General features: G+C 54.8%; 1 protein-coding gene across 4 annotated transcripts in view; it reads right to left on the bottom strand.

Moving 5' to 3' along the window:
• Window positions 1-4,894: 4,894 nt before the first annotated feature.
• SPTBN2 (spectrin beta, non-erythrocytic 2) overlaps window positions 4,895-14,902 on the bottom strand; it is a 37,210-nt gene continuing 27,202 nt past the window's right edge. For 3 of the 4 annotated variants that reach the window (XM_036326505.1, XM_036326506.1, XM_036326503.1), the window contains 18 exons: window positions 13,705-13,968; window positions 12,804-13,028; window positions 12,425-12,514; window positions 11,826-12,086; window positions 11,613-11,743; window positions 11,201-11,405; window positions 10,334-10,708; window positions 9,367-9,611; window positions 9,130-9,268; window positions 8,739-8,823; window positions 8,312-8,508; window positions 7,843-7,985; window positions 7,679-7,754; window positions 7,548-7,598; window positions 7,122-7,342; window positions 6,637-6,810; window positions 6,057-6,099; window positions 4,895-5,751 (listed from right to left, as the gene is read on the bottom strand). In XM_036326505.1, coding sequence (XP_036182398.1) covers window positions 5,518-5,751; window positions 6,057-6,099; window positions 6,637-6,810; window positions 7,122-7,342; window positions 7,548-7,598; window positions 7,679-7,754; window positions 7,843-7,985; window positions 8,312-8,508; window positions 8,739-8,823; window positions 9,130-9,268; window positions 9,367-9,611; window positions 10,334-10,708; window positions 11,201-11,405; window positions 11,613-11,743; window positions 11,826-12,086; window positions 12,425-12,514; window positions 12,804-13,028; window positions 13,705-13,968 — 3,159 coding nt within the window. In that variant the 3' untranslated portion in view covers window positions 4,895-5,517. The remainder of the gene's footprint in view (window positions 5,752-6,056; window positions 6,100-6,636; window positions 6,811-7,121; window positions 7,343-7,547; window positions 7,599-7,678; window positions 7,755-7,842; window positions 7,986-8,311; window positions 8,509-8,738; window positions 8,824-9,129; window positions 9,269-9,366; window positions 9,612-10,333; window positions 10,709-11,200; window positions 11,406-11,612; window positions 11,744-11,825; window positions 12,087-12,424; window positions 12,515-12,803; window positions 13,029-13,704; window positions 13,969-14,902) is intronic. The other variant, XM_036326504.1, reaches the window with a different exon arrangement.

The raw sequence follows: 14,902 nt of genomic DNA, 5'->3' as shown, positions 1-14,902 counted from the left end.
TGTTCTCTCCAATTCCCAGAATTTTCTGAGGTCACCAAAACTAATGTCCTTTGATTAGTATTAACCCTTCTAGACTTTCATTTCATTCATTATCCTTTCTTCTGTTTTTATACAGTTTCTTTGCATAGCTCTGTACCATTCCATTTCTTTCCCGTTTCCTTACTTTTTTTTTTTTTTGAACAAAGAAAATGACAGCTTTAATGAAATGAAACCCTGTTGTTACCCACATTTCACAGATGTGGGAAGTGGGGTTCAGAGAGGCAGGCCACTGGCCTGTGTGACTGCACAGTCCCCTGAAGCACAAGGCCACCAAGCCTCTGAAGACCCCAAATCACCCCTGAACCCAGCAGTTGACTACCAGTCATGGAGGGGACACCACCTCAGCTCAGGTTTTGGGGATAAAAGACCAAAGAGAAGTGATGTCCCCACAATCCCCTAAATCCAGGGGGTCAGGTTTCCTGGGGGCTCCCAGCGGGGCCAGCTTCCCGGGTTAGAGCGGGCATATAGCTGAAGGAGGAGGACAGGCAGGGGTTCCAGTGGGCCGCTGACCGCGGCGCGCTGGGCCGTGGTGCTGGCCTCCACCGTGTAGATCTGTGTAGATCTTCCTTGCTCCAGCTTGGGCGGCAAAAAATGGCACTTGTCCTTGAAGTCCGCGTGGTTCTGCAGTAGCGCACGCTGGTAGGTGCCTGCTGCACGTAGTCCTGCACCACGTTCTGCTGCTGGGACAGGTGGCCATGAAACTGGAAAAACTGCTGGGTGGACTCTTCCGTCCGCTCGCTGAACACCGCCCGTTCCAGGGTACGGCCCCGGCAGGACTTCAGGGTGTTGTAGAAGGAACAGAAATCATGGGGTGTAGCGAACTGGAAGAGGCCGCTGTTGCAGCCCAGGGTGATGAGGAAAGGATGCTTGCCCACGAGGCTGCACTCCGTCTCACGGGACACTGAGCACTTGAATGCACATAAAACTTCATGGCTGAAGAGGGCGATGCCTGCGGACTCCGGGCCGGCGCGCACCTCGAGGCGCAGCGCCTGCGGCTCCGCGTGCCGCTGGATCTGGCCATTCGCGTGGCCAATGGTGAGGAGGCGGCACCAGGGAACACGGACACAGTCGCGCAGGGCCCCACCTGTTTCCTTACTCCTATCTATTCCCTTTTATCTCCTCTCCCTGCCCCTCATAGACAATCATTCTAATGAGTTTAATGTGTATTATTTGTTTGTGTTCTTGCAAGGCATGTCTTCTTAGGGCACATTTGCTTTTTCCATTAAAATGTTTTATGTGGAAAATTTCAAAGGGCACAAACTGAGAATATTATAATGAACTCCTACGGGCCGTTTACCCAGATTTGACCATTACATTTTGCTGATACTTCATCTAGCCCCTGTACTCTTTTGGAGGAGGGCTGGAGTTTTTAAAAGCAAATCCCAGACATAATGTAATTTCTCCTATGAAGGAGGCCTCATTATCTGCCTCTAATTAAAACACCCAGCGTATGCTATGCTAATATTATCTGATACTTATAGTCAATTTTCCCCTAGGTTCTTGCAAATATCTTTTTACACTTGGTTTCTTCTAATTTATGTAAATTGTGCTGTAGAGCTCATTGTTTCTAACTTTTTTCACTAAGTGCGATGTTACTGTGTCATATCTAACAACTGAGTAACACGCCATAGTATGCAACCACCATATTTTTCCGATTCATCTCTGAATGCAGGGCATCAGTTTACCTCCAACTCCCCACCATTGGATACAAGGTTGAAATGAGCATCCTTATGTTGATTATTAATGCCCTAACAGATCCATGTGAGAATCTGGGAGGGTATAAACTCAGGGTGAAATTGCTAGGTTGTTCTCTAGAAACCAGTCCATCCTTCCACCTATCACTGTGAAAACAATGATGACTATCTGTGCGGGAGATGGAGGAGAGCTAGCATCATTCCCTCTTCAGTCTTATATTTTGTTAACATCAATGTTTTTTAAAAAAATATATTTTATTGATTTTTTACAGAGAGGAAGGGAAGAGGTGTAGAGAGTTAGAAACATCGATGAGAGAGAAACATTGATCAGCTGCCTCCTGCATGTCCCCTACTGGGGATGTGCCTGCAACCAAGGTATAGGACCTTGATCAGAATCGAACCCGAGACCCTTCAGTCCGCAGGCCGACGTTCTATCCACTGAGCCAAACCAGCCAGGGCAACATTAATGTTTTTACCTTTCACTTTTAGGTCTGTAGTTCATTTTGAGCAGTGCTGTCCAAATAGAAATATGTGAGCCATATACATAATTTAAAATTGTCTAGTAAACACATTTAAAAAGTAAAATGAACTTTAATACTTTTGAAACCCAATATAGCTAAAAGATCATTTCAACATATAATCAATATAAAAATTCATTTTTGTTTGTTTTTGTTAATCCTCACCCAAGGATATTTTTTCCATTGATTTTTAGGGAGAGTGGGAGAGAGAAGGGAAGACAGAGAGAAACATCGATATGAGAGAAACACATCGATTGGTTGCCTCCTGCACGAGTCCCAACCAGGGCCTGGGCCAGGGAGGAGCCTGACCTTGACCAGAATCGAACCCTGGATGCTTTGGTCTGCAGGCCAACGCTCTATTCACTGAGCTATATTGCCAGGGCAATATAAAAATTCTTAATGAACCCTGACTGGTTTGGCTCAGTGGATAGAACGTCGGCCTGAGGACTGAAAGGTCCCAGGTTCGATTCCAGTCAAGGGCATGTACCTTGGTTGCGGGCACATCCCCAGTAGGGGGTGTGCAGGAGGCAGCTGATCCGATGTTTCTCTCTCATTGATGCTTCTAACTCTCTATCCCTCTCCCTTCCTCTCTGTAAAAAATCAGCAAAATATATTAAAAAAATTCTTTTTTTTTATTGCTTAAAGTATTACAAAGGGCATTACATATATGTCCTTTTTTTTCTCCTGCCCTTGACAATCCCCTGGCCTCCCCTACCCCCCAGTGTCTTATGTCCATTGGTTATGCTTATATGCATGCATACAAGCCCTTCGGTTGATCTCTTATCCCCCTCCCTCCTGCCCCCCAACCCTCCCCGGCCTTCCCGCTGCAGTTTGACAATCTGTTTGAGGCAGCTCTGCCTCTGTATAAAAAAATTCTTAATGAGATATCTTTTTTTCCTCTTCAGTCTTTGAAATCCAGTGAGCATTTTGCACTTACAGCACATCTCAATTCAGCTAGCCATATTTCAAGTGCTCAGTAGCCACATGTGGCTTGCAGCTGTTGTATTGGACAGCACAGATCCAGCATTCACCCTTGGAGATGGTATTAGGTAAAAATGTAAACATATTTTTTAAAATAATTACTCCATTTTTATGTCCATATTTCCCCATTGATATGTGGTGCCGACATTATTGTATTTTTGTGCTCTGTCTCACATCCCTCACTGCTCCATACCATTCTGTCTTCTTTCCTGGAACTTTTCTTCCACTCAGATCTAATGTGTCTCCCAAGACTCACTTCCTGACCTTAGGCTTATTATCTTCTATGTCCTGTCCTTGAGGCTTCATGCACTCTGGTAGCTTTAGCTGCCATGTGTATGTACGTGACGCCCAAATCCCACTTTCATTCCTTTTCCATTCACAATGACTGATTGCACCATTCTGTAGGACCCTCACTTATCTTTTATACAAAATGATAATTGCTCCATTAATTTCTCACCCCCATATACATTTCCTCCTAAATTTTCCAATTATTGCTTTCCTCCCAACCCCCAGGCCTGCCTTCTTAGTGTGTAAATACCCAGATTCCCTGAACATTCCACAATGCTGACTTTTCCTTCATATAATGGGGATTTTACAGTTGTACCTGAAGAACAAGAGGTTACAGTGGTGATGTATTCTCCCATTTAGTCCATGACAGATTGTTTTAGTTACATTTATCTACATGTTTACTATGGACATTTCCAAATCTAATTTTCTTAAAAGGATATTCTGTGGGCCATCTGGTCTACCAGATCGCATGGTTGGAAGCCATTCTGGGGCTGTGTTGTGCTAGTCCTGGGCCTGCACACACCTGACCCTGTCTTTGTCATGGCTGATGATAGTCAGGGGTCTGCTCAACCAAGGCCCTTAGCCAATTATGCTAAAGATAGGGCTGCTTTCCTATAAAGACCTTCTCTGAGCCCCCAAAGAAATGGTTGTGTGTATGTGAATGGGAAACAATGAAAGAACAAAGGTTTTCCTGTAGGAGGCCACTGAGGCAAATACCATTTGCTCTGAAACCTCCAATTACCAGGCCAGAGACAAGGGGGAATCCTTTTTTTTCTACTTTACTAGGTCTAGAATATTCCTGTTTGTGTATTTATACACTTAGGATGTACTTCGTGGCTTCTCAAGGTATTGTTATTCTATTTCAGTGGACTCGGAACTTACAACTTATCTGATCCCTGTCCGAACACCCTGGATCTTCTCATTTGGGGAGGAGACAGGAGGAGGGATCAGTAATCACCCTCTATGTGCCATATTCTCCAGTTGGGCTGAGCATGGCTGAGACTAGGTTGTGGCAATGCTCTTCAATCTTTCCAATTTTGTTTTTTTAGTCTTTTGTTTTTGAAAACAGTTGAGAGAATCACAAGTGAAGAATGCTGTACACCAGGGAGATAGTCGTTCACTGCTTGTTCACATCATTCTGACCCTTGGTGAACTTCTTTGGTCTAAAAGGAGGCTTGACATTGGTCAAACTAGAGGTCATTCTCATGGGAAAATTAGACCAAAGTACGGAGGCTCTCAAAATAATGTGGTTCTTTGAGGGCTTGGAGGCTGGGACAGAATGGAAACCGGGCACACAGAAGACTGGAGCCAAAGGGGAAAACGTGGGCACAGGCAGGGAGCTTGTGGTCAGGAAAGCAAAGACACCATGAGGCAGTAAGAGAAGCTGAGCTGTTTAATCACCTCCTTGGCCAGACTCAATCAAGGCTGTGGTTGCCCCTGAACAACTCACACCTGGAAGCCATTAAGAGTCGCTGGAGATGGAGTGGCCGCTCGAGTCAGAGGATGAAGAAGGATGGAATGGGGAGCTTCGGTGTCTCTGACTCCATCATCCGGCCATCTTGCCCCCAGGTCCTGCTTCAGCTCTTAGAGGTTCCTGGCTGGTCCCCAGGGGCAAGGCACCAGACAGTGTGCCCTAGCTGTGGTGGGAGAATGACCCTGAGGCAGGGGCAGCCATTCCCCACGTGGCCTACACTGAGGGTGCGGCACTGTCCGCACTGTGGTGGGAATCGAGGTTTAAGGCTGGGGAAGAGGGAAGTCGGGGGAGTAGAATCGGGGGTTGCCTGGGTCCCACCACCAGTCCGGAATTAAATAGCAGAAGAGAAGGGTTGTCCATGGGAACATTGACTTGTCCCCAGAGACAGTTCCTGGTGATGGGCTGACCTTGGCAACAGACCCTAGCAGCAGGCAGTTGTCCTGACAAGAGGGTGGTCCCAGTTGACAGTCCCTGGCAGTTTCCTGAACAAAGGGAGGAGCTAGCCGGGGAGTCTTGCCCCCAACTACTTATTCTTCTTGAAGAAGCTGAAGCGCTTTTCTCGCTCTCGTTCTCTGCCGTCCTTGCTGCGAAGTACCACGGGCCCCTCAGCCCCGACCGGTGACACTGGGGGCATTGTCATGGCCCGGGTCATGCCCCGGGTGGCACTGGGCACCGTTGGCTCTTCAGGCTCTCCAGAGGCAGAGGACGCAGTGGCAATGGCTGCATTCACCACCCGCAGCCACGAGCTCATCTCTGCCTACAGGGAGCATGGAGACAACTGGTCAGCTTCAAGGGCGCTGAGTGAGGCCTCCGGCCTGTGGGCAGCAGGGAAGCTTGGGAGGAGGCGGCAGAAAAATGGTTTGACTATTTCATGTCATTGGAGAGAAAGGCCCCTTAAGACAGGGAACATGTTTTGGTGTGGCCTTCACACTGGGGGCTGATTACAAAGAATGAGACACTTAAGGAAAAAGAGAGCGAAAGGAAGAAAGGAGAATCTACAATTGGAGGTTCTAAGAATGGCAACGGGGAGACAGGGGTGTGGGCGGAGAGGGGGCAGCTCACCTCATCCTTGGCTTGGAATAAATATTCTTTTCCATCCTGTAAGCTGTTGGGAGAGAGAGAAGCCTCAGGACAGAGCTGAGAATCGGGAGTGGCCCCATCAGTGCTGGTAGGAGTTCAATCATCAGCCAGAGGCCAGGCTGGAGAACATGCCTGCTGGGGCCCTCGGAGCCAGGTCAGACACCTCTGCACATCCTCGTCTCAGGACTGTGCAAAAGCAATGCTTCTTGATTGGCTACAGAGGACCAGGATGACCTCACTTCCACCCCAGGCCATGCCTCCAGCTCTGGTGCTTGCTGGCAGCCGGGGCAGGCTCCTGGAGGTCCCTGGAGGCAGGGGAATGCCAGCACCCTGTCCTCAGATATTCCATCTAGGACAATTTTTCAGCCTGACATGGTCAGCCATCAGGCCTGAGTCTTGGAGTTCCTGCTCCCCTTGGTGTGAAATATAATGTACCCCCTGGCTCCCCGCTTCTCGAATCTCTCCACCTGTCCCCAAATGCCTGGCCCTGTAACTCTACCCTTCTTCATCTTGTATCGCTCTGACTCCCCATCCCATCCTGAGGGCACAGTTCTGTTCTTACCCCAGCTTGAAAACATGTTTGCGCTTCCGATAATCAAAGGCGACACTGCCCTGGGCCCTGGCCAGGCTGACAGGCACTTCTCCGTGGTATGGCACTCCCGTGCTGGCTGCCTTCACGTCCTTGTAGAAGCCAAGGCTCCCATGCCGCAGGACACAGTACACATTCTGCCATGACCTGGGAGGGACACGGTGCAGGTGACGAAGCGAGACAGGCAGATGGACCAGCTTTTATGGGGCTGGGCGCTCTGGGGAGAGCGTGGGTGTTCTAGGATTTCCAGTGCCACTGTGTTCTTAGGCCTGTCATTGTCACACCCTCCTGGCCTTTGGGAGGCCCCACTCTGCTCCTGAGTCCTACCCCTTCCCTAGAGGACTCTCCTCCTGCAGGGCACCCCCCACGCCTCCCCATCTATTCAGGAAGAGGTTCTGGGGAAGCCTCTGCAGAGGCAGGGACTGGAGAGGCCACAGCACTGCGGCCAGACCCGCTACCTGTTGGCAGCCTTCTTGCCGAAGGCCTCCATCTCCTGCTTGCGGCACAGCATCCCCTCCATCTGCTCCTGGGCAGAGAGCTCGGGGCCTCGAGAGGGCAAGGTGGCAACCCGGGCTGACTCAGATGACCGGCTCTGGGGCAGGATAGGAGGGGCAGAGCCCTGTATCCGGGTCTGCCTCTCTCCCTGGGGCCCGTTGGTCTCGTCTCCTGGGCCAGACGCCTGTGGGGAGAAGAGTCTGTGTCAAAGGATGAGGGGCCGATAACTAGCCTGGATGTCAGAAGCTTGAAGTCCATGAGCTGGGCTTTCTGCCCCCAAGTGTCTTTCGAGCCTCTGCCCTCTCCGGACCTCAATGTCCCCACCACCCAGCGCATACCCCTCTTCGCCCCTCCAGGTACCAACACCCACACCTCCAGGAGGAACTCACAGGCCCTTCTGGGAAGCTGCCCTGCTCAAGTCTTTGTTGTTCCAACAGGGGCTACAAGGACAAGAAGCTTTAAGAGTATGTGCAGGGCACGGGGCTGAAATTCTGAAAGGGCACAGGGGTGTGGGGCTCACCTGGGGGGACTCTCCGTCTGTGCAGACTCCGTTAACGCTGGCTGCCTGTGTGGGTGCTGGTAGCCGGGGGTGGGCTCTGGAGCGGCAGATGACACAGAATAATGTAAGTCCTTGGGCTGCTTAGCTTCAGCCTCCTCCTCCTCCCCAGATGCCCCCGCTCGCACCCGTCCCAGGAAGCATCGGGAGCCGTCTGGCCGTCCACAAGGACCCCTCCGGGCAGACTGGCTGTGGGCTCTGGAGCAGGGGGCTGTTTCCTCCGCTCCTCCTCTTCCCTCTTTCTTTTCCGCTCCTTCTCCTGCTCCTCCAACTGTCAAAACATTCTGAGGTCAGAGCATAGAAAGTCTCATTTAAAAGGACCAGAGAGGTGGGGAAGATGAAATGTCTCAGCTCTGGTCTGCGGAAACGGAAAGGAAACTGTAATTCCATGAGAAGAAACGGGGGAGGAGGTGCCTCACAGCGTCACTCGGGGGATGACAACTCCTAAAGCTGTGGTGACAACATGGCACTCTTGGCTCACATCTGGGAGATGCTGGTGCAGTGGGAGGAGGGGGACTGTCTTCTTCCAGCGAAAGGGAGCACAGGCCCGGGGTAGCAGGACGGGGCGGGGCATCCCTGGGGTCCTGTGGCCCTCACCGCGGTGAGCTTCTCCAGCGCACTGAAACGCTCCTCCCAGGCCACTGCTGACTTCTGGAAGGCCTCGTGCCGCTTGATGAGGTTCTCGACTTCATCAACTGTGCAACCCAGCTCAGCACTTCGCACCAGTGGCTCTTGGCTGCACAGCCAGGCCTCCGCCATACCTGCGTCTCTTCCAAACACAAGCACCTCCAAAACTGCAGGGATGGGGGGCAGTCACAGGAAATGGCAGGTCAGAGTGGACATCAGCAGAGCACAGTAACCATGTCAAAAACAGGGCACAGAGAACGCTACTGCCCCAAAGCAGGAGCACAGGGCAGAGCCAAGGCGGGAGCCTCGAATTCCATGCCCAGGATTCCTGGTCTTTCTCTGGAAACTACAGGATTCAAGACCCCCAGCCCCTCCTGGCAGGGCCTGGCACCCTCACCAAGCTGGAGCCAGTCCATCTTCTCCTGCCACTTGTCTGCGGTCTCCTGGCGCCGTGCCTGCAGCTGAGACAGCTTCTCTGAGATCTGGGGGGCGGGGTGGGGGGGAGCAGAGATGCGAGTTAGCACCCCGCTGGGCTTTTAGGAGACTCTGGGGGACTGACACAGGGGAACTAGTGATTTCTGATTTCAAGAGGCAGACAGTTCTGGGTGGGGGTGGGGGTGGGGTGGGGGGAGGAGGGAGATGGAATGGGACTCCCTGAACAGCACTGAGGGGAGAGACAGTGAAAAGTTTCTGTAAAGAAAGGTTGAGGAAGCAGAAAGACTTGGGAGCAAACGCAGCAGTAAGGCCTCTGCCATAAAGATGACCCGCTGTGCCCAGGCCTCGCCCACCTCCTCAGCTGCATAGTGGCTCCTGGCGAGCAGCCCCTGCCCCATGTCGATGCAAGAAGAGAAGCGGTCGGCCCTGGCCTCGATCTCCGCTTTGATGCCCTGGTGGTTCTTGATAACCATGTCTGCGGAGGACACATCCCTGGGGGTACAGAGACCACATCACAACCCTGCTGCCCACGACCCTTTTCCAGCCACCAGCTCCCAACCTCTGTGGGCCACGGGCACCGCGGGCCTCACCGGGGCCGCTCCTGGGCATCCATCTGCAGGTTCACCCCGTCCATCCACAGCATCAGCTCCCGGACAGCCATGAAGAAGCGGAACTTGTCCGTCGTGTCCAGCAGCAGCTGGCGGCGGGCAGCAGAGTTTCCCTGAAGCTGGGCCCAGGCCTCCGTCACAGCCTGCATGTGGCGGCCGATCTCCTCGGCCTTGTCTCCGGCGTAGGCCTTCTGGAGCCGGTGGCCATCGTCCTGCACCTGCTGGACCTGCAGGGCCCAGCTCTGAGTCAGGCAGAGCTGGAGGTTCTGAGGAGCTGGAGTCTCCTCCCCCACGCCCCATGCTGGCCTCTGCTCGCCCGGCCTGCCCATTTACCAGCTAGAGGAGCAGAGGAGGAGCGGGGGGTGGGGTGGGGGGTGGGGGGTGGGGGTGGGTGGGGGGGGGGGCTGAGAAAGATGACAGCTGGTGCTCAGAGTGAGCTTTGTCATACTCTGCCCTGTTGGGTCCCAAGTGGGAGCCTGGGCTTAGCCTGGGGAGCAGCCCTTTAGAAGGGCGACTAGCCAGTTGGGCTTTCAGAGGCTTGTCCAAGACGTGAGAGACCTTCCGGAATGGCTAGAATGAGATTTTCAGCCTGAAAGAGGGATGGGATGGGGGTGACTGGGTTTAGATGGTTGCAGGAAGGATCTTTGCTTGGTTTGTGTGGGTCTAGAGCTCTAGTTGGGTGGGCCCGATAGCTGGATTTTAGTACAACGTGAAGAATACTCTAGCCTTTGGGACCATGTGACAATGTCACGGGCCCTCAGGAGGCTTGTCATTGAAGGTGTGAACGTGGTGGTGAGATGTCCTCTGGCAGAGATGTTTACGTAGAGCAATTCCACCTCATCCCTGAGTGGCCTTCCAGAGGATGCCAACCCCGGCATTTCTGAGGGGCCCCTGGCCTTTTCTACCAAGTCCCCTCCAAGCCACCCCGACCTCACTTGCTGAGTCAGACCTGGGCGCTGAGGGCCTGGATGTCGTGCTCGAAGGCACAGTGCCGGCGCTGCAGGGCTTCGGCGGCGTTGAGGTCTCGGCCGGTCCCATCGGGAAGCTGCTGCTGCTTTTGCTGCACCCGTGCCAGGGCCTGGCGGGCCCCGTGCAGGAAGCGCTGTAGCTCATACGCAGCTGCCAGCACCTGACCCCGCGTGTCCAGCAGCTCGAGCAGGTCAGCCCAGGCCTCGTTGAGGCTGTCCTTCCACTCGGCCACGGTGGCCCGGGCGGCATGGCCCCCATCGATGAGCCCGTTGGCCAATGCGTTGGCACTATCCACGCGCTCCTGGCCGATGGTGCTCGTGTCCCGGGAGAACTCTCGGAATTTGTCCCGGAGCATCTGGTGGAGGGAGCAGTTGCACAGACAACTCTGACTCTGGCCCCTGCCTAACAGGATGGGGGGGGGGGGGGGCGGGGTGAGTCTTCTCTCCCCTGGGTCACACGGACCAAAGTAGGTTTCTCCAGCTGGGCTAAGCCCGTGGGCAGATGCCAGTGGTTCCCAGTGACCCTGGATTTGATGAACACCCAGGCCCTCAACAAGGCAGTGGGGGCGCTTGCAGCTCTCAGCCTACAGACAGGGGTACCTTACACTGCCTAGTTCTGTTGGAAAAGAGCGATTGCTAATTTCCTTTCCACCCAGTTCTGCGCACAGCCTCAGTCCTCCTTTCTGCACAATTCTTCAACTTAAATACCTCGAAACCCAGGAGGGCCGTGCTGCTCAGCCTGTCTGCACCCACCCCGTGGTGCCCGCGCAGGATGGGGCCCTGGCCTCCCAGGGGGGCCTCTACTCGCCCAGGCGCTGCCCTGCGGCTGGTGTCCTCTCCGCACTCACCGTCACGTGCTCGTAGTCCTGGCCCAGCTCGTGGGAGGCTGCCACCACCTCGCGTTCCTGGATCCACTGCTCCAGGTCGTCCAGCTCACGGCGCAGCTGGCACAGCCTCAGGTGCTCCTGCAGGCGCTCCCGCCGCTCCCCAGCCAGCTCCTTCAGGCCGGCGTACAGCTTGTCCACCTGGGCTTGGCGGATGGATATCCGCGTGCTGTGGGGGAGGGGGAGTGGCCCAGCACTTAGGATCCCCTGCTCGGATCCCCAGCCTGCCCCGTAGAGTCCTGTCCCTCAGCTGACCAACGGCACCTTCCTGGATGGATCTGTGTGCACGTACCGGGAGGCTCCATGATCCCTGCACCTTCTTGGAGCTGCTCCCCTCTCCCCCAAGCGCTGGGTCCCCTGACGCCGCTGTGCTCACCTCTCTGGGTGGTCGTGGTCAATCATGTCTTGGCTGCTGGCTGCCAGCTGGTGGATGGTCTGGGCATAGTCAGCCAGGGCTTGCTCCAATACCTGATGCTTCTTCACCTCGGCCTGGGCGCTCAGCTCATCCTGGGGACCGGACAGTGGGCATCAGGGAGGGTCACGGGGAGGAGAGAAGCAGGTGACAGCCTGGCTCTGCCCTGGCCCTCACCTTGGCTTTCTCCTGGCCCATCATGTGTAACTCCTGCTCCCCCATCCAGGCCTCGGCCTCGGCGGCATCTCGGTAGAACTGCTGGGCTCGCAGGGCCTCTTCGAGTCGCTTCCCTCGAAGCTCCAGCTCATGGCTCAGGCGCTTCCACATTTCCTGTAGCTCAGCCAGCTCCGGGCCTGCCGCGGCCGCACCCAGGGCACGCTGCCGCTCCCTTAGGTCCGCAATCCGTGGCTCATGGCCTTGTATCTCCTTTTGCAGCGTCTGTTCCCAGCAGCAGAAGAGCACACACTGAAAAGCTTGCTAAGGGGCCACCTTACACCTACTCAACATCAGGCCCCTCACACTCTTGCTTCTCCTCCTTCCTGAATCCTCTGCACTTCCCCTCCCTTCCGGCCCAAGCATGTGGTGGTAAAGCTCCAATTCCATGATCTTCTCCTGAGGGAACCCACCCTCCGTGGCAAGCAAAGGCCAACCATGAAGTCTAGGGTCACACACAGCATCGAGGGGGAGCCAGAGAACCCCCAGGTCCTAAGAAAAACCATCTCCCTGTCCCAGGAGGCTCTTGGGACCTTGCCTTTTGCCTTTTGCCTCTGCCTCACCTGGTTTTTCTTCATGAGGAGCTGGACACTGGGCAGGTCCTTGCCATGCTCCCTGGAGCTGGCCACGGGCAGACGCTCCGTCACCCACAACTGAATGAGAAAGGAGGGGTGAGTGGAGGTCCGCAGGGCAAAGTAGAAGCTGGGAGCTGGCGAGCGGGTCAGCTGGGGGGAGGTGTTTTAGGGCTCCTGGTGTGTGTGCAGGAAACGACCATCTCTGGTTCTGGGGAAAAGGGACTTCCAGGGCATCCCCAAGTGTCCCTAGAGGGTTGGTTTTCAATGCCAAAGGGGAGGAGAACACGGCTGGCATTTCCCCAGCGCAAGGCAGGGGGCAGTTTGCCGTGGGGACGATGCTACCGGATCCCCGACCCTAGTGACTCACGATCTCGTCCTCCACATCCCGGTGGAACTGGTGCTGCTCGCGGGAGGCCTGCAGGCGCTGGCAGCGCTCCCTCATGGGCTGGCACAGGGCCCTGAACTTCTCCTCCACAGCCCGCGAGGTCCTCTCCACCTCCCCTGCACCCTGGTCTTCCTGGGCCAGAGCTTTGGCCTGGGCCTGGATGGCCTCCACCTCCTTCTCCCGCACAGCCATCTCCCGTTCCAGCATCTGCCGGCCGCAAGAGGAGGATGTTATTATCCCCACGCTTCCACCATCAACCTCAGAGGGGCCCCTCGTCAATATCACACCCATCCTGATGATTTACCCTGGCTCAGCCCAGGGAGAGCATCCCTCCCTGCCTAGATCGTCGACCTCAGGCTTTAATATACATAGGAGTCCGGGGAAGGGGCCCCGATAACTGTGCCAGTTAGCAATCCATTGCCTCGCAGTCCCACATCCACCTTTCCTGCCCTGTTGGAGACATGGGAACTGGACCCTGGAGATATTTCTCCACCAGCTGGTGCAGTGCTGGGCCCTGCCAGTAGAGGGTGATGGAGGTACAGCACAGGCACAGAGAGGAGGGCTTCTGCTTTTGGCTTTTCTCCGAGTGCCTACGCAAAACCGCCCACGGTGTCCAGGAGACCCAGTGGCTATCTCCCCCCAGCAAGTTTCCCTGGCATCAGTGACGACGTCCTGCTGGCCAGCTTTGGCCTGCTAGCTTCAGACCTGCTCTGGCCCGTGATTCCCCAGCAAATTCCCAATGCCATTAGTGGGCCTCTGCCCTCGCCAAAGAGTTGCAGAACTGAGCCTTGGGATGTCTGAGAACGACCTCCCCAATCTCCAGAGCTACAGGCTGCCTCTCCTGTCTCCTGCATTCATCACTCCAGCAAAGGCTCCCGCGCACCTGCTGCTTCTTGAGCAGAATGTTGACGCTGGTGAGGTCCTTGCCATAGTCGTCGGAGTGCAGCTGGGCCTGCAGGCTCAGCAGCCAGCTCTCCAGGGCAGAGCAGCTCTGGGCAAACAGCTCTGCCCGGTTGGCATCGAAGAGGCTGCGGGCCTTGGCCTGGGTGGTGGTCTCCAGCTCATCCCAGCGCCTGTGCAGGTCCTCCAGCTTCTCCGATACCAGGGCTTTCAGCTCTGGCTTCTCGAGGCTCAGCTCCCGCCCTTCCTGGGTGGTGGGGCAAAGAAGGGTAAGTGTCAGAATTAGACACCACAGCGCTGTACAGGCCAGAGAACTAAGGGGCAGCGGGACCTAAGTTGAGCAATAATTCCGAGTTCTTGTGTGTCCTCCTTAACATGCTCTTCTCGAAGGTTTGGAGCCCCTTCTAAACTTCCCTATCTCGCTGCTGATCACACTCAGCTCCCCTTCAAGGTCCAGGTCAAATCTCATCTCAACTAAGGAGCCTCTGCGATCTCCCCTATTTCGAGTTCCCTAGTGCTTGCCGTTTCTAGTGTTACATCGCACATGGTCTTGTGTTATTTGTTATCGTTTCATTTTTCTCAGCTCCTCACCCCTCACCTGACCTGTGGCAAGTGAATCTCTCCTGTCCCCCCACTCCCAGCCTTTCTGCTAGGACTTTTGTTTCTGGGGAAGTGAGGGAAGCAGAGTCCCTCCACCTGCAGGCAAGGCAGTGACGGACGGAGTGGTGGACAAACAGCATTTTGGTGCTTTGGTTGGGATGACTCTGACGCATGCTCGGCGCCCAGGGCGCCACATTAGGACTGAGCACCAGTTGCCCACTGGGGTAGCCAGCGTGGCAGTGGGCCCTTTCCTGACTACCTATCCCGCTCCGTCTCAGCTGCCCACTGCCCACAGGGGTTTCCTATGACCAACTCCCATTTTAATGGCCTGCGCGGGAAGCCCTGTTTCAGGGGAACAGAAATCACAACACGTAGTGTCAGTCTAACGCTGCTGGGGTAACTCCACAAACCTTCAGCACAATCCACACTTCGACACACAGTCCTTACGTGGTGATCAGGGCTTTTCATGACCATTTCTGGCCCAGGATTCTCCCACTTTTTCCTCCCTGGGGCCCCTTCACACGTTCTGTGTTCCTAGATTGGCTTATCCCTTGGCTCCTATAGACACCCACTTCCACCTC

This window comes from Myotis myotis, unplaced genomic scaffold (assembly GCF_014108235.1).
Source record: "Myotis myotis isolate mMyoMyo1 unplaced genomic scaffold, mMyoMyo1.p scaffold_m19_p_10, whole genome shotgun sequence".
NCBI classification, from domain to species: domain Eukaryota; kingdom Metazoa; phylum Chordata; class Mammalia; order Chiroptera; family Vespertilionidae; genus Myotis; species Myotis myotis.
This window is presented reverse-complemented; position numbering and strand designations above follow the sequence as displayed.